General features: G+C 41.1%; 1 protein-coding gene across 6 annotated transcripts; it reads left to right on the top strand.

Annotated features, from left to right (window-relative positions):
• Positions 1 to 681: 681 nt before the first annotated feature.
• TASOR (transcription activation suppressor) lies at positions 682 to 24,600 on the top strand. Of its 6 annotated transcripts, none has more exons than XR_005954869.1 (24): positions 682 to 1,186; positions 7,280 to 7,425; positions 8,523 to 8,615; positions 9,480 to 9,552; positions 10,575 to 10,666; positions 11,016 to 11,174; positions 12,242 to 12,369; positions 13,048 to 13,079; positions 13,702 to 13,807; positions 14,226 to 14,329; positions 14,451 to 14,554; positions 14,779 to 14,851; positions 14,982 to 15,056; positions 15,433 to 16,164; positions 17,191 to 17,630; positions 18,521 to 18,659; positions 19,495 to 20,396; positions 21,082 to 21,204; positions 21,769 to 21,928; positions 22,516 to 22,624; positions 22,777 to 22,955; positions 23,039 to 23,197; positions 23,557 to 23,928; positions 24,009 to 24,027. XR_005954869.1 is itself a non-coding variant. In XM_041464508.1 (24 exons), the coding sequence occupies exons 1-24, from the start codon at positions 802 to 804 to the stop codon at positions 24,025 to 24,027; spliced, it is 4,626 nt and encodes a 1,541-aa protein (XP_041320442.1). In that variant the 5' UTR covers positions 682 to 801; the 3' UTR covers positions 24,028 to 24,179. The 6 variants fall into 6 exon arrangements, 5 of the variants coding, with proteins under 5 accessions (XP_041320442.1, XP_041320413.1, XP_041320430.1 ...); XM_041464508.1 differs by having other exon boundaries at positions 23,835 to 23,928; positions 24,009 to 24,179; XM_041464479.1 differs by having other exon boundaries at positions 23,835 to 24,600.
• The last annotated feature ends 75 nt before the right edge of the window (positions 24,601 to 24,675 follow it).

The following is a 24,675-nucleotide window of genomic DNA, read 5'->3' on the forward strand; positions in this document are numbered from 1 at the left end:
CCAATATAGGTTATTTAGTGCTGTTCTAACTCACTATGTAACTAGCAGAGAATCCTGCTGAAGTAAATTAAGAATTTTTTTTTTGCCTGCCCTTCATAACCATGAATGTATTTTTATTCTTCAAAGGTTGTTGTCATCTTGTCCAATGTCTTGGAAAAAACCTTTGAATCTGAGAGTATGAGTATGGCTGGCATTCAGTGTAGTGAACTTGTAGTTAAGTTGGAAATTCGCAGAGAAGCAGTGCAGCCCTGGAGCGGAGCGTTCCTGGACCCGAAATGCGGGTGGGGTTCGTGCCCAAGGGCGGGTTGATGCGGGGAGAGCCCGTTCCCGAGCGCCGCGCCCCGCTGCAGGGCCGGAGCCTTGTGCGGGCCGCGGCCTTCTCGGGAGCGCGGCGTCCCCTCAGGGCAGCGCTCCGGCCCCGGCACAGGAGCCGCCGCTTGGCGGGAGGGCGGCGGGCCCCGAGCGGTGTCCCTGGGCGGGAGCAGCGGGCCCCGAGCGGTGCCCGAGCGGTGTCCCGCGGCGGCAGCAGCGGGTCCCAAACGGGCCGCTCCCGCCCCATCGCGTGGGCAGCGGCCGCGCCCCTACTTATAACGTGTGCCGCGAGCGGATTGGCTGGGCCGGGCTGGCCGCAGACCGCCCCCCCCTTCCGCCGCCATGTTGTGTGGTGGGGCGGGGGCGGCCCGGGGGCTGCCGTGAGGCGGGCGGAGGGCGAGGCGAGGCGGCGCGGGCGCTGCTGGCGCTGGGAAGGGGCGCTGTGCTGGGGAGAAGGCGCGAGCTGCCGGGCTCGCTTCTGCGGAGGGAATGGCGGATGCCGTGATCCGCAGTGGCAGCGAGATGGAGCCGGAGCAGCATCAGCGGATGGAGAAGACCAACGCGGGCGTCCTCGGAGTGGAGAGTAACAGAGCTGGAGCCGCTGAGGACACCACACAAAATGGCGGACGCTCTGAGAGCGGTAGCGCTGGGGAGGCGCTGCTGGTGGCTGCTGTTGCTGCAGAGGACAAGGTCCCCACAAACCTCAGCATCAGTAGCAGCAGCCAGCGCAGGAGCAGCATCTCGACGGCAAACGAGCAGCAGCAGCCGCCCAGCGGTGTGCTCGGGGGGCCGCCCCCTCTCCCTAAGCCCTCAGAAGACCAGCAGCCTGTTAGGAGGAACTTTCAGATACCCAGGAAGAGCAGAGAAAAGAAAGGTTGTTCCTTCCCCTCCCCTCCCTTTTCTACCTCGCTCCCCTCTCCATCCGATTCATCAGGCAGCTCTCAGACACCTCACACGGCTGCATGCAAACCCTGCGGTGTGGAGGAGGCTCTGCTGGCTCGCACTCGCGAGGCTGCTGGGGAGCGAGCCCATTTTAGTGTCAGGATGCTACATTCTTTTCCTACCCCTGCTCTTTCTCACTTTTATTTTGTCACGAGGATGAAACGAAACCAAAACAAACGCTCGGCTTGAGTTTCAGACCTCTGCTTTAAAAGGAGGAGAAGCTGGATGCGATCTGGGTGGGCTTGAGTTGATCTCAGCTCTGCTTCTGGAGGTGGCTTTGGCATGTGGCGAAGATGTTTCTCTGGGACACCGACATCTGTGAAGATGGTTCGCTTTTCTCTTCCCCGACCTCCTCCCTGCAGGAGAAGGGTGTAATCCTTCTTAGGGTAGACTAACCAAACCTAGCAGAGTTGTCCTTCATTGATGATACGCAAAAGACTGTTCTTATCTGGTGAAAGTTCTTTGCAGGGAGAAAGGGAGCATCCCACGTTCTCGTGCCTCGCTTTGGAAGCGTTCTGCTTCCAAGTGTCCAGGGTTTGGTTTTTTTTTCTTTCTGAGTAACTCTTCCTCTAAAAGCCTGTGGTATTTCTTACTTTTCACAAAACTCCACTGGTTTCTGCTTAACTTTGTTTTTGTTAAGTGAAGTTGAAGACATGTCTGATTTCCTCCCTGAAATTTATCTTCGTTCTTGCCCTTTTGCAATATGGAGTCAGTTAGTCCATATCACAAAAATTCTTGTTTGAATAGGCTTCTTGTTCTTCAGAGAAGAGAGTAACATCTTAACTTCTTGAAATGCTTTCTTCTGTAAGGAAGAGATGAAGGTAGGTTTATTTCATTATCCAGTCTTTTCTCACCAGTAATAGATTAATTCCTTTTGGCAGTAATGACCCCTTTTTCTTCCTGGTCTTTCCCATTGCCACCCCACTCTGGGGTGATTCAAGTCTGGCAGAGATTCATTGTAAAAAGAAGTGGGTTGATTTGGAGAAAAAAAGTCTTTTATAATTCAGCTGGCAGAAAAATACCTGGATGTAACATGACTCACGAACAACTGAAGTGTCTTGTGTGTCACACCCAAGTGTGGTTACCTGTGAATACCTTTAAATGTATTTCAGAAATGTTTACTACTTAACCAATGCTATTTGAAGTTCCACTTTAGCATTTGGTTCCAGTGTGAATGAAGACCTGCAAAATACCTTCTCAGGTCATCTGATTCGTCATTTGCCTGTGCTGAGCCATCTGCGGTCTGCAAAAAGTTTTGGATGGTGTAGTTCAAACCTCAGGCTTCTGTGGCCTCTGAGGTAGAAGAGGAAGCCATTCTTATCTTATTTCAGAAACTGACTTGATAATGTCAAGGTCATTTGAGCCATTCTCACCTTTTTCCCTTTCAGCCTGCAGAAAGGCTCTCAGGTATTTTGATCATTCTGATGATTTAGAGCTTCCAAAGCTCTCAGAGCAGACCTTGCTCCATTCAGCCCACGGTGCTTGTGGGTTTACAGCTGCTGAGTGTTGTTCTCTCAGCATGGACTGCCAAACTGCAGTTTGAGGACAACTAAATTGCTATTGGGATTTGTATTGTCATTTGAAAAATGATGCAATTCAGTTCTGGAACTGAACTGGAAGATCAGCACTGGATCATCTAATGCCGTAGTGGCGCTTGCAGCATCCTTACTGCTAGTGCTTAAATCCATCTTGTTAAATTGCAAAATAATCTGGTGAGTGACACCAGTTCCTCTCAAAAGAGCTCTCTTGGCTTGATTCTAAAGCCCAGCATGAAGCAATACATGTGGAAGCTTCCTCCATCATTCCTTGACTTACAGTTGTCCTTGTTCTGCTTTTTAAACCACCATGTCTTTCCTGGACATACCGTCCTGAGAGACGGCTGCTGCCTTGTTTGTGAAGGTTTAGCTGATATGTGCAAAGTGTGTACAGGATCACTTTGTTGCAGGTGTTTGAGTTTGTGTGGAGGTGGGTTTTTTGGTGGATTTTAAAGTATTTTTAAACACCAAAATGTGTTTGAGGAACAATTTTTGGTGGTGAAAAAATGAAAAACTGAATCTGGAAAGTAAAAATGTAAGAGGAAGTTTAGCTTCCAAAATGTAAGAGAAATATCCTAGAAAATTTAGGCTTTAGCTGCTTCTTTTTCTTCTTCAGTTTATCTTTCCTCTTGGAGACTTAAGTAGGGACTGAAAGTCAACAGAAATCCTTTGTAATCTGAAGGAGAGATACCTCATAACAACTGTGATCAGTTTGCACAGAGAATACTTCTGATTTTCTCTTCCTTTTGGCTGGCATAGGAATTCAGGAAACAAAGGTTGGCTGTAACATTTTTTTTTTAAGGTGTGCCTGCGTTTGTCTTCCTCCTTAGAAGTTCCTTGGAGGTTTGTTTTCTTGGTACAAAGAGTTCAGCAAAGGTGTTATGCTCTCTTGAGCAGCTTATCTGTCATTGTCTTCAGGCCTGCTGTGGCCTCTTCAGTTGTCTGATCGTCACGGGTTTGCTTGAAACTTGAGAGGTCCTTGATAGGATTAGGAAAGCAAATTTTAAGGATAAATCAGTAAGAGCACCTTTAACTTGCTGAACTATATGAGTGGTCCCCTTACAGGATAATTCCACCTTGATGCTGACATTGCAGCCAGTGCCTTTAGGGGGTTGCTTGTTGATTAAAGCTGGAGTTTATTTCTGGAGTCTGTCAAAGTAGCAAATGTCTGCTGTTTCACAGGCTGAGGGGAGGAAAAAGGTCTTGCTTTTACCCATGAAACTGCAATACTTGCATGAAGGTCTAGGTTGTCCCTGTTCTAAGTCATCATTTTGCCTTGTCTTTTGTCTTCTCATTTTCTCTTTCTTTGGTAGAGATGTGCATCTTCTGTTTGCTACACAATATTTCTAGGTGGAGAAATCTGTCAGTCCCTGAACCTGGTAACTATTTAGGCCTATTGAGAGTACAAGGTATTTTGGGCTGAAAAAGTCCTAAAGGTAAAAATGTCACAGTTCATTAACACCACAGATTTTTTTGTCTTCGTCTTAAAAAATGAAGACTGAAAGAAATGGAGACTTTAAAGGGTGCTTCTCAATGGAGCTTTTGTAGCAGGAGCACTTGTGTGTGAAGAATGCTAGCATTCTGCCAACTTAGCCGATAGGAAAATCATTAATTCACTTATCTTCACTTCAAACTTTGTTCAGGATTGCTCAAGGAGGATGGCTCTGTCCTCACATTCTGACTTAAAGCAACCAAACCCAGGAACTCCAGTCTCAGCTTTCTGAAGTTGAAACATCAGACAGCTGTGAAAGAAAAGTAGAGCCTCTCAGGCATGACATAAATCCAAACATCCAGTCCAGTCCCTGTCCCTTGACTAGTACTTATTAGCTAAACTCAATTTCCACCTAAAAATAATTACATACGTTCCAGTGCCCTGGGTAGGAGGTGAACAAACCCAGTATTTATTTACTTATTTTTACCTGTGCCAAACAAGCCAGCAAACCCCAGAACAATTGGCTTGTATTATAAGGGTGCTGCAGGTTAGTCCTTACTTTAATCACTGTTTAATTAGCACAGGGCAGTAAAGGTGCGGCGTACCCCCATCAGCTGTGCACAGCAAGCCTGGAAGACATGTATGTGCACATGGCTGGTCTTTGAAGGGATGGAGGACTGGGGATGAGCTCAGCAATTTCATGGTTTGCCTGAGGGCACAGGCCTTGGTGACAGCTGTACAAGGTCTAGTTTAGTACTTCTCGGTTTTATTTTAGTTTTGTCTTGTTTCTGCACTCCTTCTGCGAAGTAAGGCCCTGCTATGGTGACATGTACATTTTAGACCATCACTGTCCTTGAACACCACAGCTCAAGTGACAAACTGAAAAGTATTGCCTGGCTACTCACCTCACTGGGGAAATGTTTCATGTTTTGATTGGGAACATGAAGTCTACAGTGCCTCAAATTGTAGAACTAAAAACTAAAAAAAAATTCTTATTTTCCATAATTTTATGATTGGGTAGGGCTTTTCCATGAATGTGTTGAGCACTAAGTGTGTACTATTTTATGCAGATTCTCTCTACCAGGAGAATAGGGTGACTTGCAGGTTTAGGGCAAGTCTGTCTCAGCTTGCTCCCCAGAGCTTTCCACAGAGCAGAAGATGTTTAAACACAAAGAAGAGCATGGTTGATAATATTTGCATGTATGACAGGATCTTAATTCACGTAAAAATGTGCCTCTTCCTAGATTTGCATCTGGGAAAGTAGGTGAGACATTATGTATGGCTTGTGGTGGCTCTTTCTAGCTCACCCTGCAATGCTTTCCGCTTGTTTGGGCTCCAGCTGGAAGTGAGAGGCTCATTTTTACTGAGCTTGTCCTGGGGGAAGGAGGGAGAAGGGATAAGGTACAGTAAACACTGGTAAGAAAACAGGAAATTCGGTCAAGCAGCTGGCACTGATAACCTTCTGCCTTAACTGGTTGTTGTGAGGAGCTGGCAGTGTGTGAACCCCAGATCTCTCTGACAGGGAGTTAGTGTTGTAGTGTCCAAGGGGCTGGGGTGGAACAGGGGGTGCTTTCCCAGGGCGAGTGTACCTGCAGCAGGCTTGTTTCCTGTTCTATTAATAAGCATTTATCTCTTCAGTACAAGAGCATTCAGTCCCTGTAATACTAAGTTGAGAATTCCATTCACTCTCAATTCTGCCTCTTCCCATATTGCTGTCAGCTTTTGAAGAATGAAGGTGTAGTTACTAAAAAGGATGTTGCATAAGTATGGTTTCTAAATCACTTTCATAATTTCCGCTCTTAAAAAAATCACTTTCTCATTGGTGGTGGTGTTGGAATCCTTGCTGGAGTTCAGTTTGCAGATGTGATGTTGCCTTCTAAAGTGTGCAGATTTTAGTAAATAACACAGAACAGTTTGGTTTTCATTAGGAACATTTGTTTTATGTTGAGGCTTATGCAATAAATCTGTTTCTGCATATGAGTGAAAGATGGCTGCCTAAACCTACTGCCATATTATTTAATGAAATTGGGGGATGTACTCTGAAGATAGAATTAAATTTAATTTGTTGTTAGAGTAATAGTAGGTTGCTTTTTTGTTGTTTTTGTCTTTGTTTTTTGGGGTTTTTTTGTGAGATTAGTAGTGTTGTTGTTCCTAACTGTTACAACTACAGTAAAAATTGTGCAGTTTTGTTGGGTGTTTTGGAAGTTACTCTGAGGATAAAAACCACTCCTTGTTTTGTGCTAGTTCTCCTGGAGATGTTATTTTCCTGGCCACTACTCTCAAAATGTGCACTGCCATCCTCTGCTGGCTCACTCTGGGGTTGCTCCTCTGATCAGTTTGTTACCTTGGCACCCAAACACAGATAAGAACCTCAGGGACATGGCTGTTTCCCTGTGGGAACTTGGGTAAAGGTTTGCCCAGGAGGGAGTTTGTACAGCAGCACCTGAAGGGTTTCCTTTTAAAGCAGGTATAGGAAGGGATAACATCATCAAGCATGAGCACAGGCAGTGGGGTCCTGGTATTTTTCATAATAGTAGCTTATTTTTCTTAAAATAGGATTGGATTTCTTCATATTTAGCTTAATTGCCATAAGCAAACAAACACAAAACATCATAATAGTTCTGAAGTGGGGCCAAGCTATGAAACTCTTGTTGAGGTTTTTATTAGGATGATTTGTTCCTGCTTCTTAATTAAAGGAGTTAATTAGTAAATTACAGTTCTGAAAGTTTAATTACAGTGTTTTGCAGTACATGTTAAGTGTTTTTCAAGGGGTAGATTCAGACTTGAGGTGCTTCCCTTACAAACTTCTGAGAGCTAGTAGCTGTTCAAGAGCAACATTAAAAAAACATCATTGTGATTTTTAAAAGATGCTATCATTCTAGGAAATTTTAAGATAAACCTTCTCAAGTCCATATTTGCCAAGTATTTTAGGTGTTTTGTGTTTGAAATTGAATCACAAACCATTTATCTTCATGCATAAACTGTCATTGAACTGGAAAATTTTGGATGTTTTCACATGTTTATTGGCACTAATTATTTTATTTCTTCCCTTTTGTAGCACTCTTTCAGCCAGTACATCCAGGTTCTCGAGAATTTGAGGGTATTATAAAGATTCTGCATTCTTCCTACTTGGATTCAAATTCAGTGTCCAATTTTAAATACAGAAAAGCCAGCTTAGTTCATAGTGAACTGTTGGAAAAGGAAGTGAGTATATTTGTGGCTTCTGCTTCTCAATAAGGTACCAAACAAATGACAGTGCTTCTCAGTCTGCAGGCAGAGACCTGGGGATTATTTTCATTATGTAATTGGTCTTTAATTGCAATGAAAGCAGCTATTTTTCAGGCAAGTTTATTACTGCATAGTTTTAAACTTTTGCCTGCCAGGTAATCCAAGAAGACTAAAAGAAAAATTGTATCTGGCACCAGTTATCTGTGTGTTTTTAGCTTTCAAAATTGTTGTTAGTTTTTATTAAGGTATTTTAATATCCTGGAAAGGTGTTTTAATGTCTTCTTTACAAGGCTGGTGCTTCCTGTGAAAATTAAGATTAAAATATGTGCCTGATAGAAGTTTCCATAATCTCTGTAGTTTTGTTGTTTTCCAAGAAGTACTTTAACTCGAGTTGATTACTGATCTAGTAATTGGAGCACCTTGGTTGAAGCCCCACTGTTGTGCCTTATGTGGTGTCTCTTAAATCCAGCCTTGCCTTGTTCTTGTCACTCTCAAATGAAGTTTTCATTCCCAGTGCCAAAAAGCTTCACATATGAAGTAATTGAATATATAGTTTGTTTGCTGTGATTATCATCTTGAAGTTATGAAGTAAACTGAAGCATTTTCTGCTATTACATTAATTATTCATGGTTACAGCTAGCTGAGAAACATTGGTAAAAACCACCTCAGCAGCAGTGAGGTGTGTCTGCAAAAATATTTCCACAGTGTAAGAGATATGGCTCCTAAAAAGACAAAAAATGTTATTTCTGGAGTTTCAAAGATGATATGGGAGGCATTGGGCTGGATGGTTCTAGCCAGTTCTACCAAGATCAAACTAAACTGTTATTGCACAGCTTTGTTTGAAGAGTGTCTCTTAAAAAAACAAATACTTGGGCAGATTAAGCCAATTAGATTTCCCACAGGTATAATGTTTTTGAAATCTAATTATAGCATCCAGTGATTTAATTTGGATTATCTTTTGATTATTTTTGTACACTTGGATCTGCTAACATAGATGGGGCCTTAAAACACTGACAATTGGTTGTGCCAGCAGCAGTGTGTGTAGCTGTGTTGAGACCTTTGTGTGTGAACAGTTCACAGAAAAACGCAGACAGCTGAAGTCTGACGGGCACCTGGAGAAGGAGCTCTCGGAAAGTTACGCCTTCCTCATGGTGGATCGGTGCCAGGTGAGGAGTGAGCCCTGCAGGGAAAGTGCTTTCTTCAGACCTAGGAGCTTTTGGGGCTTTGGGGTTTTTTTCAGAGTGTTTTTATTGACACAATCTTCAAGTTACTTTTGCAAAATTCAGCACTGGAAGGTGTAGAAGGATGGGAAAGGGATCTGTCGCCATTTAAATTCTCTCTTCCCTGCTACTTAAGGTACTCCATTTACATGACTCTGTATCTTCGCTGGTTTAGGCTCTGTTTTATAAATAAAAGGATAGATTTTCTGGATGACATGTGAGTTTTTATTTGGTTTTGTTTGGTTTGTTGTTGTTTTTTTTTTTTTTTTTTTAATTGAGGAGAAATATTTTGTGCTTTCATTGCATTTGGGTTTTGGTGTTTTTTTTCTTTTTTTTTTGCATCAACAAGGTAACCTGTCATATTAGAAGATGGACATTGTCTTCTCTGTCTCTTCTTTGATCATATACTTTTAATCAAAGTGATGGAAAGGTGATTTCTGTGCTTTGTCTGCTATTATAGAGTTGGGATTTCTTAAGCATGCAGTCATTTGACAGGTATACTTCTGTTTTAAATATTAAAATTTTCTGTATTAAAGGCAAATAATATTCATAAAGAGTGTTTAAGGTGTAGGGAGGCTGTGGTTTTTTAAGACACAGGTGAGTCTGTGTAGCTGTTCCATATCACAGTTCAACTTACACAGTTTAATAGTTTTATAGAGAATTCAGACTAGTCTTGCCTCTGTTTCTAAGGGTTGGGGTTTTGTTTAAATCTCAATTTATATTCTGTAATTGTAATTTCTCGCTGTTTGTTCTGTTCATATCCTGGCTTTCCTAACCAGACTTGCTTAAAAAACTGTCTGTTCTCTTTAGATCCAAAGCATATGTGAAAAGGGGCTGCAGGTTGGCCACTCCAAAATCACAATTCTCGGCAGCCCTTCCATGGGTAAGTATCTTTTGATTAGAAGTGCTGGTTATTGAGTAGCAGTTGGTAGATAATGTGATCAGTTGTGTGAACTTCTAGTCTTTGTTGTGTCACTAACTGCAGCAGTATCATAGCAAGATGTTTTTAGCAAAGGAAATAGATATCGGAACATTATTTTGTAGATCTGTTTTTGAGTAGTTCAGTTAAATTCCCTTTCCAAAGGGAACACCTAATTCTCATTTGGCTTTAAGTCAAACCCAGATCCCATGTCTTTCCAGTAAACCTGGGGGGCCAAAGAGCTAATGCAGTGGGTGGCTGGCTGCCTCTGTGTTTGTTTGTAGGTGTGTGCATTCAGAGATACCTCATGGACACAGTAGCTCAGCTCAGTTTTGTTGTAGATAGAACTAAAATTCTTGAATCCACAAATCCAAGAAGAGCGTAGGTAAATTGGAGACTTAGAAGAGTCACAAGGTGTTAAAGAGTTTTGAGAGTGCAAGACAGTAAGTTCCCTTTGCAAAGCATTTCAAATAGAAAATTTGGAACAAATTTTGTTATCCTGTGTGAGAGGAACGTGTTACAGAGGTATTATGAATATTGAAAGGAGACAATATGAATGAATATAGACTTGAATATTGAAAACAGAAATAGGTGTGAGGTAGAGAACAAAGCTTTATGAGCATGTGATTTTCTACTGTTTAGCTGGTAAAAGGTCTGGAGCAATTTGCTCCAGCAATAAATACAGACTTGGAATGAGAGGAACCTAAGCCAAATGGATGCTTTTTAGAGTATCTGAATTCAGTTACAGTTCTTTGATCTGAGGTAGTCAGCCAGACCAGCAAATGACAGTATGTGTTTGAGGCTGTAAAATCTATGAAATGACTAAATTCAGAAAAGGACAAAATTATTTTACCTTTGCACTTGAGTGTCGATTGTATCTTTATTCTTTTGTGTGCATTGAGCTTTAATCCCATGTAATGCTTTTTAAAACTGTAATACTGTTTTAACATTCAGCATAATGTATTTTGGTTTCTTTTTATACTCAGGTGTATATATCTCCAAGTATGCTGATTTATTGCAGCCTAATCCTCTAGAACCTGGAGCTTCTGGAGATGTGATTGTTTTTAAAATAATAAAGGTAATTTTATCTTGCTGTTCTTGAAGAATTACATTGCTTACTGGTACCTGCTTACACAGGTGCTTTTAAACTGACTTTTAATTTGTGCAATCATCTGTGTATAGAGAAACTAGACCTCTATTAGATTTAAAATCCAGTATTGATATTAAGCTTAAATAAAGCATAATAAATTGTTATAGAAGGCAAAAATATGTTGGGTTTTTTTGAAAGTATGAAAATAATGTACCTCCAGAAGTAGCTTTCTTAATGGCTTCTTTTATTTTCTCTGCTCTTATTTCTTTGGTACTTGAAGCACTTTGTTAGTTTCCAGAACAAAGCACATGCTGACAATTCTTCTGCTTTATTACAGGGAAAAATGAAAAGTGTATATGACCACATTGGTATGAAAGCAATGGAATCAACTGTCAAGAGCGTGTTGGATCCCACCCCAAAGCACGAGTGTCATGTTTCAAAGAATGCAGCTAAAGTCACCTCCTTGTTGGCTTACCGAGCCTATGAACTCACTCAGGTAAAGCTGAGCCTGTGTTACCTTCTCACATAAAACCTTCAGAAACAGAACTTCAGAAACGATGGAGAGAAAATCCCTGAAGATACAACAGAGCCTGAGCTTCCCTGTGAAGCTGCAGCTGGGTGTGTGTAGCAGTCCACAGGTGCCTGCTTTAGAAATGCCAGAACAGCATGGCAGCCTCTGCTGTTCCCATTGTGTGATCCTGAACCTCAGCTGAAGATCTCCCTCAGATTAGGGTGGAGGTGGAATAGGAAGTGACTGGGGAATGTACATGGGACTGGAATGGAGACTGGAAGAGAGGAATTCATGTGGGGAGTGTGAAGTGTAAAAGTACAACTGGTTTGTGGTCTTTAAGGGGGACTCCTAAAAGGGAAAATGTTGGCTAGGAATAGCATTTTTCTTTTTTTCTTTTTTTTTTTTTTTTTTCCCTCTTATTCCCCCTTCCAGAATTCTCAGTTTTGGAGATGATGAGGGAAGACAGAATGCAATCAGTTCCAAGCATTTATGTTCCTCCAGGTGTTTTATCTCTTACTGCAACAATCTCTTGCAGTCAGATTATTCCAGCAAGTCTGCAGATTTCAGGATCCTTGCTTGAAAGCATTCTCTTCAGTATTAACAACTTCTTTTGTTTTCTGTAAATCACTGGGCTGGACACTGAATCAGATTGGCTAAAAATTAATGTATTTTTTCATTTCTCATTGCAAATTTCCAAAATAACATTTTATATTGGTGATTGAGCTAAGCATAGAGTCCAAAACTCATTGCAGTATTTACTTTTCTCTGAATTTTTTGTTTTTTATTAGTTAATCCCTTCTCTCACCAAAAATACTTCCAAGTAAATGTTGCATTTCAATAATGTTTTATTCTTGATTCACTCCTGAAGGTACTGTCCATATATAAGTGGTTAATAAAGGAGGGAGAAGATAAAAAAAACTACCTTAATGTATTGTATTCTCTAGCACATATGAGAGGAGCATTTAAAAACTTCTTTATTTTAAATACCAGCATTTAAAGAAATTAATGATTGCTCCAGGCTTCTGATTTAATATTGTCTCTTCTTTTTCCAGTACTACTTTTATGAATACGACTTTGATGAGATCAGGCAAAGACCAAGACATGTTTGTCCTTATGCTGTTGCTTCATTTATTTATAAAGAAGACATGGTACAAGGACCAAAATTTGGGCCCCCTTCAAGGTAAGCTAGGAAATGAGTTGTGGAAAATCTGCATGTAGCCTGAAGAATTCATAGCTCTTGGCAGTAGCTCAGAATGGATTTGAATGAAGAGTGCTGAAGTGAATGAATGTGTCACAGGGACTTAGTGTAATAAATACTTCTAATGCAAAGCAAGAGGTGCCAAAATTGGTTTTATGCAGCAGAGTGGTCCCTGTGGGAAGCAGTTTTGCTGCTCTTCCCACCTGCTTCCCTTTTGCCTGGGTGGAATCCACAAATAGTGGGCGGTTTTACCTAACTGAGGAAATTTGTAAATTAAAATGTTCATTTAATTTAATTTGTAAATTAAAACATTAAAATGTTCACAGCATTATCTTGCTTGGTACTGTAAAATAATATTCTGTATATTTTGTCTCTGAACCCTTCACTGGTGAAGAGAATATGTAGATGGCCAGTTGATCACAGATCCACTGTGATACCTGTGCTGATAGAAGATGTCCAGGTGTGGGGACTGTACTATGAAATGCAGTTATCAAGGTATCTAAAATAGTACGAGATGCTGCAGCAGTGATAGATTGAGGTTAGAGAGGGAATTACCAGTCTTCCTATTTTGTTAGAGTGATAAACTATTCTTAATGTAAAATTCAGTGGTCAGAATTCTCTGTTCCAGCCTAGTCATTCTGCCTCTCTTCTTTTGTTTAGAGCAAACTCTTTCCATGCAGATAGAAATGCAGGTAAGAATGAATGCCATTTTTTGGTTTTATGGTGGTTTTCTCCCATAGTTTTATGTTTGACCAGTTTAGTTATGCTGAGTGTATATCTGAATTTTATCCTGAACCATGCTGGTTGCTGATACTGGATGATCAAACAGACACCTTGGTGTGCATCTTCTTTTATCAGAATGAACCACAAGTGAACAAAATCAATAGTATTTTTTCCCTCCTTTCCTACTTAGAATGTAGTAAGAACTGATCTTCACTTCCTGAATCTCCTGTTCAATGGCACTTCAAATAATATGATTGTCTGTCATGCTTTGTTTTGAACCTCATTCAAGCAAAGTTAGTATGTATGAAAGTGGTTGACAGTTAAGGAAAGAGGATATAATTCCTCAGAAATTAGAATCAAGGGTGTGCTTATACTGACAGGTGTAGGTAACAAACCAACCTCCTTCATTCTGTTCAGAGCAGATCAAAACATAACAGGGTTGATGACATCTTTTCTGTTTCCTTTTAACATTATTGTCTGGTATTAGTATGAAATTTTCCCTATACTGATTTTGGAGATTCAGCAGCCTCTTCTTTCAATCACAGCTGGCAAGTGGTTTCACTTAGTCTTCCTTTCTCCATCGTAATTTAGAGACACCCAACGTTACATTGTGGAGGGGTCAGCTTTGGAATAAAGGCAAACTTGTGTGCCACGTTTCCCTGAAATCAGCAGCACGACTTTTCCTTCCATGCAAGCTGTGAGTATTGCCGTTTAGACAGTAAGTTTGAAATACTATTCTATTAAAACTCTTTTGAGTAGAGACTGGTGAGTTTTGGGTATATTCAGATGAAAGTCTGAAATACTAAGTGCCTTAAATACATCAAATGAGACTTGAGTCGTGTGTGTCCAGAATTTTCTTGAGTTCAGGCACACAACTGTCAACATCTCTTTGCTGTTTGGAGTTCTGTTGTTTTTGGGTTTGTTGGGTTTTTTTTTCCATTCAAGTGACACACACTCCTCTGCAGGAATAAACACCCCTGGCTCATGAGATAGTCCAAAGAAATTATTCTTAAGGGCATGTATTTACTGGTTCTTATTTTATCAGTGAGTGTAGGACTATAGAAGGTGAAAAAAGAGGTCTTTATTTTTTATCTCCTCCCACTCTTCTTCTGCAGTCCTGAGAAACTTGAGGTTGAAAAAGTTGTAAGCATTGATCAGTTGAAGAAAAAAATTTCACCAGCATTGTTCTTGAAAGAAACTTACCAAGAAAGAAAAGAAGGTAAATTGTTCTCGTTTTATTTCAGAATGAAATTCATTAAATTCAGAATTTTCAAGTTTTCTGAATTACAGTTTTGTTTCTTTTTTCCTTACACTCTCTTTCTCCCCTTGTGTCCTGTCAGTGTGGAAGAATGGCGTGTACTGTAGCCTGTATGAAGTTGTGGAGAAGTCCCGTTCTGGGAGTCACTTAGAGGGTTTACTTCAAAAACTAGAGAAAGAGAAACTTGTGAGTGTTACAGATTTGACTGTTCCTATTTTTAAAAATAATTTTACTAGTTAGTAGTTTCGGACATACTACAAGATCCACAGTCTCACTGGAATTCCTTAGCTGTCATACTCTTAAGTATCAGGGCACTTCTCTGCCCATGACTGAATTATCTTACAGTCAGGAAGAGTATTCATAGTGAGAAAATGTCTTTGAAGCAGTTTGCTCTTTTTGCTTGAAAACAGGTCCTTGTGAAACCACTTGTGGACAGAGGATTTCTTTTTCTTCTTTCTCCTTGGCAGATGATGTCCCCTTATGGTAAGCATACTCTGGGTTTGTTTTTGAGTTGGGTTTGTTTCGGTTTTGTTAGGGGGGTGGGTTTTTGAGTACTAGATTGACTTTGGGTGGTCCTCTCCTTTTTAACTGTTTCTATTTTTTTGTGTTCTAGACCACCAGACTGGACGGTCGCGTGTGCTTCATGCATTGTTTCTGTTTCCACAGTCTAGAGGTGTCATTAACTCAGGTAGGTTTGCTCACTGTTGTTTGCAGGTTTATTTAAACAGAGGTGATATTCTGTTGAAGATTTTGTAGTATTCAGTCAGTGTGAGCCAAGAGTAACAGTTTGCATTGGTTATGGTCATGGTGTTAGTATTTAGAAATATTTGTTTCTTCACAAAAGCAAATACTGCACGTTGTAGGTTCATTTGTTCATATTTGAGAATGTAAAGCTTGTTGAAATTTCTTTATATGGCATCCCTGGCTTCTAAATTACTTCTTCATGGTCATTCCAAACTGTGTTTCACCCAGCATGTATTAACACAGAGTATTGCTAACTAGTAATTTATTTATAGCTACATGGTTTGATTTTAATTGTGGATTCCTTTTTCTTCTTTTGGCAGCACAAAAAAGTGTTTCATATGGAACACAGAAAAATTCAGCTACCGTGGTTTTGCATGAGAAAAAGGAAATCGTTGCAGAATTCACAAAGTTGGTTCCAGCTCTGTATTTTGCTTTGATCCGGTGCCGTAGACACAGCAGTGTCGATTACTATTGTGGAAAAGCACATGCTGTTGTGGAAAAGTACATACATGAGTACTTCAAAAAACTCTACAACGGCCCTGGAAGAGGTAGAGAATTTACATTTCATGAGTACAGTACACGGCTGGATGACAAAAGATTTCTGCACCCTGCCCCAAAACACAAAGGTGACATTGACAGGTACTTGAAAAAATACGTTTTCAGTCAGGAGGCCTATCAGCTCCCCGTTTGCAGGGCTAAGGAGCTGCTGGATAGAAATCGGAAGCCTCAGCGCTTCAGCCCTCTCTCAGATTATGAAGCTACAGAAGACTACTCTGACTTTGCCAAGGCAAAATGCAGGAAAAGAATCCATCCCAAATATGAAGCCACTGTTGTCAAAAAAAAAGTGCCTCCTTTTGGAGACTATGATACTGAAAGACTCAAGGATCTTATTAACTTGATCCAGTGTAGGAAGAAAAATGTAGGTGGAGATTCTGATTCTGAAGACCCCAGAATTAGAAGTGGTTTGAAAAGAAAGCTGGAAAAACAATCTGAAAATTCACAGAAATACCTAAAAATGAGTGACTCTTCAGAGAATATTTGTCAGTGCGAAGGTAAGAAAGTCTTTGTTTAGAGTTCTTTAAACATTGTTATTCAGAGCATATTTAACACTTCATCATTATAGATTGAGTATCTTTTTGCATGCTGTGGCAATTTAATGCGTGATGGTTCATTTAAACATAGGCCTGAGATCTGAAAGTGGTTTTTTTTGCAGGTTTCCACTTTTTAGGAGACAAGTTAAGGGGAATTTTCCTGGAAGTTGCTTTTGTTTAGCCTCTTTAGAAAGAAAGCAGACTTTCAGAGAGTTTACTTGCCTGTGGAGCTGTCCAAAGACTTCCTAATACAGAACACTCAACAGACTTGATACTGTCTCCTGTAGAGTTTGACTTGGCTGTAATTCTTCATGTGTCCACTACCCTATTTCATACCTAAGGAGCTTAGGTTGAAGGAAAGACCATAGTTCATTTTTGAAATAGCCCGTAATGTGTGTAGTGGGACAGAGGAAACAAACTAATAAGATTAAATAATTCTGTACATGAAATTATCTACATCCAGACCTCAGAGAAGTATCACAGATACCCTCTGACTTGAGGTCTGCCAGAAAAAACCCTTTGAGTTCTGTTTCCCTGACCGTTTTCTCAAGGCAATTATAGAAGCCTCCTGCAGAAGGGGGAAATGGGAGCAGAGTGACACAAAGAGGGGATTTTCATCAAGCACCGGTCACTCCCATGTATGTGAATCACTGGAAGATGAAGTGACTGATCTTAGCTGTCCTCTTGAGGGGACAAAAGATACTGACTGGCATGGAGGGATGAAGGAGGCAAAGGGTGGACTTTATGGTTGGGATTCCTGCTTGGAATTCTGTGAACCTTCAAAGGTCTTTTGACATTGATTAATGACATTGAATATCTGATGAAAGCATGTGTACATTTTTGTTAAAATAAGTGTGTGTGCATACAAACCGATGCTAAAGATTGAGACTGTGGGTACGTGGCAGATGTTTGTGGGGGGGATTTGGTTTTGTTTTTATTTTAAGACTGAGGAATGGATTCCTTTTCCCCTCCTCACTCTCTTCTAAGGGGGCAGAACCTTGGATTCACCACACTATGTGTTCTCAACCAATTCTGACCATGGTGGCCACGAGGGTGACTTGGGGCAGGCGGATGTGTCCGACGCTGCTGCCGACCCGGAGGGGCTCATCAGAGCGCTGCTGGAGACGCTGGCCCCTGCCAGCCCCTGGGACCCGGCACTGGCACAGTCTGTCACTCAGGCCTTAGCGTTAGGCACTGAGGAGATTGAAGAGTATCTGAGACAAAACTATGGGTATGAATCCATTCCAGCTCAGGACAGACAGGATCATGAGCTTCCTAACGCTGCTCAGGCTGACAGCGTTCCCTTCACGGACCTGCAGAGCCCGGCCGTGTTGGAAACTGACGTGCCGTGCTTGCCCTACCCCGTCGATGTCAGTCTGCAGCTCCCACCCAACGAAGCACCCCTTGAGCACACACTACATTTACAAGTAAGTGAAACTGCCATGATGCTGACAGTGAAAAGTACTATTTTCATAAATATGAGATTGAATGAAAAAAACATTCTATTTTTTTACAGAGGCAGACGGAGATACATACTAACTCTTCTGTAGAGCTTTTCTGTTTGGTAGGAACATAGGTGGAAATTTTCTCCACTGTTAAGTGTGGGCTCATGGTTCTTTATTCTCTCTGTAATAAAAAAGGAGCAGAATTGAAGAATTCTGAGCATTTCACTGCATGCTCAGCTCTCTTAATGTGCCTTCTTGGTGCAGTGCTGTATATGAGTTCCCTTGTGCTTAGGGATCACAGTGCCGCAGATCCTTACCCTACAGGAGTGATTGTTGCATGATCTCTGTTACTGTACTTCCACGCAAGGCCCAGTTTCTAAGTCACAGAGCCCGAATGAGTTTGTCCTGCCTGTCATCTCTATGCTGTTTTGCTTCTACCCATCTGGAATGTGAGATGAAATTGGCTTTTTTAAGGGCCCAATACTAGTTGTAGGCAGTGCCTCAGCAACTTTATTATTTAAATTTAAATTATTTAAACTATATTATTTAAAGTGCCTCATGGCTTTAGTCAAGTGTCAAGACAACAGCCTGGAAAAAGAGTGAGGGAGCAGCCAGTTCTCCCCTCCCTTCCCCTTTGGCACCCCCAGCTTCCATACTGTAAGACCAGTGCTCAAGGCTGCATTAGTAATGAGAGACCAGAGAAGTGCCTCATGGAAAAATGTTTCCAGGTTTGTCTGGATTAGATTGATAGCAGAATTGCCAGTGTGCTGGTGAACTCAGTTCTTTCTGTCAGCTGCTCAGAATGTAGAAACTTAATAGTGAGCAAAACCAAAAGAAGTTGTTTTGAGATGAGTATTTTGCTTGCTTTTTAGGAAGCAAGCTCTGGGAGTACCTTTGAAGACTGCAGTCCGTGTCCTAGTGCACCTATAGAACATGGCTATCTCAGGCAACATCCCTGCCCAAATAGTGTAGGGGAAGTCGGAATGCACTGGAAACTTATCCCAATTACAGGTAAGATGGATTTTAACTCCTCTGTTCCTACAAGTAGTGAATGCAAACATATACTAAAGGTTTGTACCTGGATTCATGGATCCATTCTTGGATCACATGTTGGTACAGAAGCACATCTGAAACCTGTGCAGTTATTTTTTTGTATTTGATTAATACAGAAATCTGCCGGATGAAAACAGGTACTGCTGGTTTGGCCTCATATTAACACAAATTAGAAATGTGAATGCTTTAAAAACAAACAGAACTATAGTTTTGAATATGGATGGTGAAGAAATTGAGCTGGGGTTATGAGGGTCTTTCAAGCACTCCTTGCAGCACCACTGAAGCTGTGTCAGTAATCCATCAGACTGATATCCTTCCCTTTTCAATAAAAAAAAAACTTGTTTTCACAATTGCAAGATCAGATGCAGCTGTAGTCCAACTCCACAAGGTCATTTGTGTCTAAGCTTTTTAAAAGTGAGGACTTTAACCTAGTAGCAAATGAAAATACTTGAATCATATGTTGCCCTGCTTGATTTCTAATTTAATTTTTAATTTGTAATGGAGGTATATCCTGTTGTGCTTATTCTACATTATCTCTGGGAAAACGACTTGTATTCTGCTTTTTCAGCAGACTTGGACTGTGCTGTTTTACTGTCTTAGCTGTTAAATGTACTGTGCTTCTGTACCTCAGCAGACTGGAACACTTGAGTGTTGGGATTTAAGTTGGTTGGTGGGGAAGGCATAACAGTAATGCTGTTTCCAGGCTGGGATTTGGAGGTTTTGGTGTATCAGCTGTGTGTGACTTTCACACATGAGATGATGGTGTTGGTGATGATGAACTCTTCTTCTGTAGGTCTGAAATCACCAGAAGAGCCGCTGGAATATTTGCCACCAACGGATGCACTTCCTAATGACCCCCGGGTAGTAAATAGACAGAGAAATTCTGATTATCAATTGCCATGCTCTCCATTTTCAGACACACAGAAGGGGACAGCAGAAGATGGACATTACACAGGACAAGTGGAGAAACTTGAAGATCAGTATGAGCTAACAGATCAACCTCTTACAGCTAAGCATTCCATTAGTGCAGTAATAGAGACAGCACTGTTAGAAGAATATAAGCTCTTTGCAAGAAAGATTGAAGAAATGTTGCAGCAAAAAAACATTCCTTATGTCAGTGACATGTCCACACCAGTCCTTTCTGCCCAGGAGAGGATAATGAGACTTTCTCAACACATCTGTTTGCAGGCATCAGAGATTTCTGTCCAAGAATACATAGAGAGCCTGATTGAGAAGCTGAACAATGTCATTTTTGCTTCTTCATGCGTGAAGCAGACTCTCCCAGTTTATTCTAGTCCTGAAGCACTGGAGGTGGTGAGCAGCACTGCCCCCGGGGGGCCCAACACGCTGGCTGTGTGCCCAGAGCCACTGTGCAATGACCTGGGGCAAGAGCTGCATTCTCATGAGCAGCCTTCAGCAAGCCTACCCCTAGGGAAGGAGAAAATGAGTCATGGGAATGCTAAACCAGAGGATCAGACTGCTTCTGGTGGTGATCTCATGGAACCACCAGAAAAGACTCAGAAGTCCCCTAAGAACTTCAACATTTCAACTCAACCATATTATTCTAATTTAATAAGCAAGTTAAAACCTGAAGTACTTACCCAATTGGTCAAAATAATAGAAGATGTACAGAAAAACACTCTCAAATTTTATATTCATGAAGAGGAAGAAAGTGTTCTCTGCAGAGAAATCAAGGTAAAGCTGTTTCAGTTCAACCTCTCTCTAGTGTCAGAACAGAGTGTCTTTCAAATCCCCTTGTATGAAACCAGACTCACTTTGACTGTGAAAGTGAGTTGTGAAAATAGGCTGTCCTGTCCCATTTCTTCATTGAGCTTTTGTGGTAGTCTTGCTTATATTTATCTTTTACGTAAGTCTTTTTCTTTGAGTTGGAAAAGAGAACAAGCTGTAGGTTGGTCCTTTCTGAAGATCCTGCCAGGGGGTGGGCTTACAGAAAAAAAGGTGATAAGTGAAGAAATGTGATAGCTACCATTTTAGAAGGAATGTATGAAAGTCACTCTGCGTGCCTTTGGGGTTTTTTCTCTTCCCCTCTAATAGTAGACAGAACTTTGAGAAATCACTGTGCTTCTGTACTTAAATGTGTAGGATGAAAGTTGTAAACTTCTGGCCTTCCTTGAAAACTGGGGCAGTTTGATACTGTCAGTTGATTGTCTGTGTGTGATTTGATAAGAATGACTGTATTGCTGAAACAGCTGCTCTTTGTTGCCGCATCCTTCTGATTAAGTTTTGGGAGAGATAAAGCAGCCAGTCCCTCTGGGATTCACTGAAGTGGAAAACCTTCTTGCTGTGGGTGTCATCTGGGCATTGTTTTTACCAAACTACCTATTGACTTATTCCTTGTCTCCTCTCTCTGTGGTGGCAGGAATATCTTAAAAGGTTAGGGAACACAGAGTGCCATCCAGAGGAGTTCCTTAAAAGAAGAGATAATTCTGATAAACTGTTGATCATTATCCAAAATGAAGACATTGCCAATCTCATCCATAAGGTATGTCCCACGTAAGTAACTGTGAGCTACAGAAACCTGTTGGCAATAGTGAGAGGAGCTCATTTGGAGCAAGGCTGCTTTCTTCTAACAGCACAGCATTCAACAGGACCCTGTTTAGCTGCTGTCTGAAGAAACAAAATGGTTGTAGTAAAAATGGTCTTGTCACAACATTTTACTCATAACTTCTTTCACCACCATGCGTATGCTAATGCATATGTATTGTTAGTAGTTGTAAAGCTGTGCAGAGTCCTGAGTAGTTCTGCTTCTGGTTCTGTGATGCTCTAACAGGAGGTGAAGGCAACTTTCAGATGACCTGAGCTATTCCTGACAGCTTAAAGGCCCTGTGCTGGACAGAAAGTAAAATTATTTGAAGTGCTCAACATCCATTTACCTTATTCCTGTAATGGTCCTGAGACAGCACCTCCCTAGGCAGGAGAAGAAACAGTAATTTTTTGAAAATGTGTTTTGAAGTTTGGTGTCTGGCATTAGTAGGTAGGAGAGTTCTGTAATTCCTTTTTCTGTGCGACCTGTGGTTACACCTCTGATTTCAAATGTTTTTAACAGATCCCTGGCCTGGTGACTCTGAAGAGGTTCTCCTGTGTCAGCTTTGCAGGGGTCGATAGTTTGGATGATGTGAAAAATCACACTTACAATGACCTGTTTGTGTCTGGGGGTTTTGTTGTGTCAGATGAATCTGTCCTTAACCCAGAGTCCATCACTACAGGTAGGTGTGATCCTTCTGGAAGCTTTAGAACTAAAATCCTGGCATTTCACTGTGTGAGAAGTCCCATACTCACCACAGTGAAGGATCAGGTCTTCCAATTTTTGTGATGTTCTTTGAGAACTTCAGCTAATTCAGTCTTTTTCTCAGCCCAGTGGTGTTCTTGAAGAACACATGAACAGGGAGATTTTGTCTTCAGTTTGTATTACATTGTGTAGTTGTGTCTGTGAAGCCTTTTATTCCTTACTACTCCATCCACAAATATGTTATATATACTTTTTCTTCATTTGAAATTGAATAGTTAATGAAGTTAGAATTTTTTGAAATATTTTAGCAAGGCAGAGTGTGTATACTGAGGTCAGCTTTTAAATGCCACTGCTGGGCACCTGAGGTACAGAAAGGCAGCTAAGTTTTATGATACTGCTGTTGGCCAGTCTGTATGGAATAAAACTTTGAAGTGAGTGGCTGCTGTTTGTAATTGTGTGACTGTACTGTGATGAAAACAGGAAACAGCTTTTTGTGTACACTGAAGCAGTATTCTCAGTCTACATATCACAAAATTTAACTTTTATTAAATATCTCCATAACAGATAAACTAAAACAGTTCCTAACATTTCTGGAGGATCTCAATACCCCAGATGGGAAATGGCAATGGAAAGTCCACTGCAAAATACAAAAAAAACTGAAGGAGCTGGGGAGGTAAGTAAGGTTCTATAATATGAGCTGTTAAAATGCTTCAGCTTTCATTATGCCATCCAAAACACTTAAATAGAACTTACTCTTATGTTTGTCTTTTGATATTTAGACTGACCTTAAATTGTTTCTAACAGTGAGCTTTCCCCCCGCTGCAGGATGAATGCCAATGCCCTGGACCTGCTCACCCTGCTGAACACCTATGAAAAGAAGTACTTGGTTGAGATTCTGTCTTACCATAACTGTGATTCTCAAACTCGAAATGCTCCAGAACTTGACTGTCTCATCAGGCTTCAGGCTCAAAACATAAAACAGAGACATGTTGTCTTCCTAACAGGTAAATCCCACATTTGTGAATACCTCTCCCCCTTTTTTGACAATAGGTGCTAAATATTAATACAAACTCTTTTATGTATTTAGAAAAGAACCTCCAGACGCTCTCGAGTTACGTTGATAATGGCATAGTGGTGGCTGCTGTTGATGACTTCATGCATAACTTTAAAAGTCTCGTTGGGTTTAACAACACTGTTACTGAGCAGAACCACCTTGCTTCCTGCAGTGCTGGCCAAAGACAATCAGGTGAGGTCAAACACACTTAAACTTTCCTTTCTAAACTGCATGTGTGGGTGGAGGTGCTGGGACAGTGTGCCTTGACTCTGGTCAACAGCCACTGCAGCTGGCAAGGAAAACCCAACTCTCAAGCTACTCTTGTGTTTGAATGATGGGGGAAAAGCAGTGGGGATGGAGCACGGAGACCTTAAAGACAGAAGTACAGGCTAACGTGGTATTTGCAGCACTAGACAGGGCATTGTTTTCAGGAAAAGGATAAACTTGTCTCTACCTGCTTTATCTACTAGAGTAGATAAACTGTACTGAGATGTCAGTAATTGTACTCCTTTAATTGTCTGATCAAATACTCACCTGCTGTGTAACTTTAGATGCTGTTTTGACATTGTCCCCTTTGGAGCTGGGAGTTGGGATTTCCCAGCACTAAATATGAGCACGCTGTGCAGAAGCTTTTAGCACCAAGTAACTGGACACTCCTACAGAGGGTTGAGTGTGTGTGTTGAGTAAGTGAACACGAGTGGCAGAAGACCAAGACTTAAAGTGCTGTTGGACTGGCAGACCTGAAGTGTAACACTGTGAGTAGTGTATGGCCTTTTTAACCAAAGTTTATATTTCAATAGAATAGAACTTTCTCTCTCTTTTAATGTAGTTCTTGTAGAAAAGGATGAGAAGGATGAGGAGGACATGTCTCTGGATTCAGGGGATGAATTGGCAGAAATAGAAATCTGCAGTGGTGCCTCTAAGTATGATACTCATGTGGAAGCTTTGCATGCAGAGGCCAAGGGCCCACATGGAGTAGATGCTAAAGAAAGCTGCTTATCAGTTACAGAGTTAACTCCTGAAGCACAAACTGGCCTTGGGGAAAAGACTTACAAAACTGGCTTGGAAGAGAAGCAGCCAATTACTACAGTTTCTACAACATGCTCTGCTGAAGGAGAGAAACACAATGCAGTTGAACAAACTCCTTTCAGTAACTTCCAGGTTTATAGCAGACCATTAAACATGTCCCATCAATTCAGCCACTTTAATGTCCTCACTCATCAGACTTTTCTGGGAACAACATACCCAATTTCTCCTGCAAATCAAAACCAAGAAGGGAGCAATTATTTTCTATCTGCTTACAATCAGAGCATGGATACAGAAAAGTCATCATCACCTGGTGGCTGGGATAGCTGCTGTGATTCTTCCAGGCCATATTCAGAACAGAAATGAACTCTTAAGTCTCTTTTTCTATGTTGCTGTGGACTTCTCTGTTTCTAAAATGTTGGATTAATGATTTCTATTTTATTCTGGAACAAAATGTTTCTTGTTCTTGTTATCTCAGATGTTTTCATGTTCTATTTAAATCCCTGATGGCCTGTCCCTGTTGGAACCATCTGAAAATTTAAATAAATACATATATTTTTTAACGTTTACTGTACTTGAATTATCTTGTTTGTTGGCACTTTTAAGTTTCTACATTTGTATTTGACCTGTTACCTAAGCTTCAG

Source organism: Pyrgilauda ruficollis, unplaced genomic scaffold (assembly GCF_017590135.1).
Source record: "Pyrgilauda ruficollis isolate IOZ18807 unplaced genomic scaffold, ASM1759013v1 scaffold10, whole genome shotgun sequence".
Classification (NCBI taxonomy): domain Eukaryota; kingdom Metazoa; phylum Chordata; class Aves; order Passeriformes; family Passeridae; genus Pyrgilauda; species Pyrgilauda ruficollis.

What these genes read in the sequence shown, in the direction of transcription:
- TASOR (XM_041464479.1), top strand. Translation starts at nt 802, where the DNA reads ATGGCGGATGCCGTGATCCGCAGTGGCAGCGAGATGGAGCCGGAGCAG. An exon ending in CTTTTCCTTCCATGCAAGCT is followed by an intron (nt 13,808 to 14,225) that starts GTGAGTATTGCC and finishes CTTCTTCTGCAG; the next exon opens with TCCTGAGAAACTTGAGGTTG. An exon ending in AGCACACACTACATTTACAA is followed by an intron (nt 17,631 to 18,520) that starts GTAAGTGAAACT and finishes CTTGCTTTTTAG; the next exon opens with GAAGCAAGCTCTGGGAGTAC.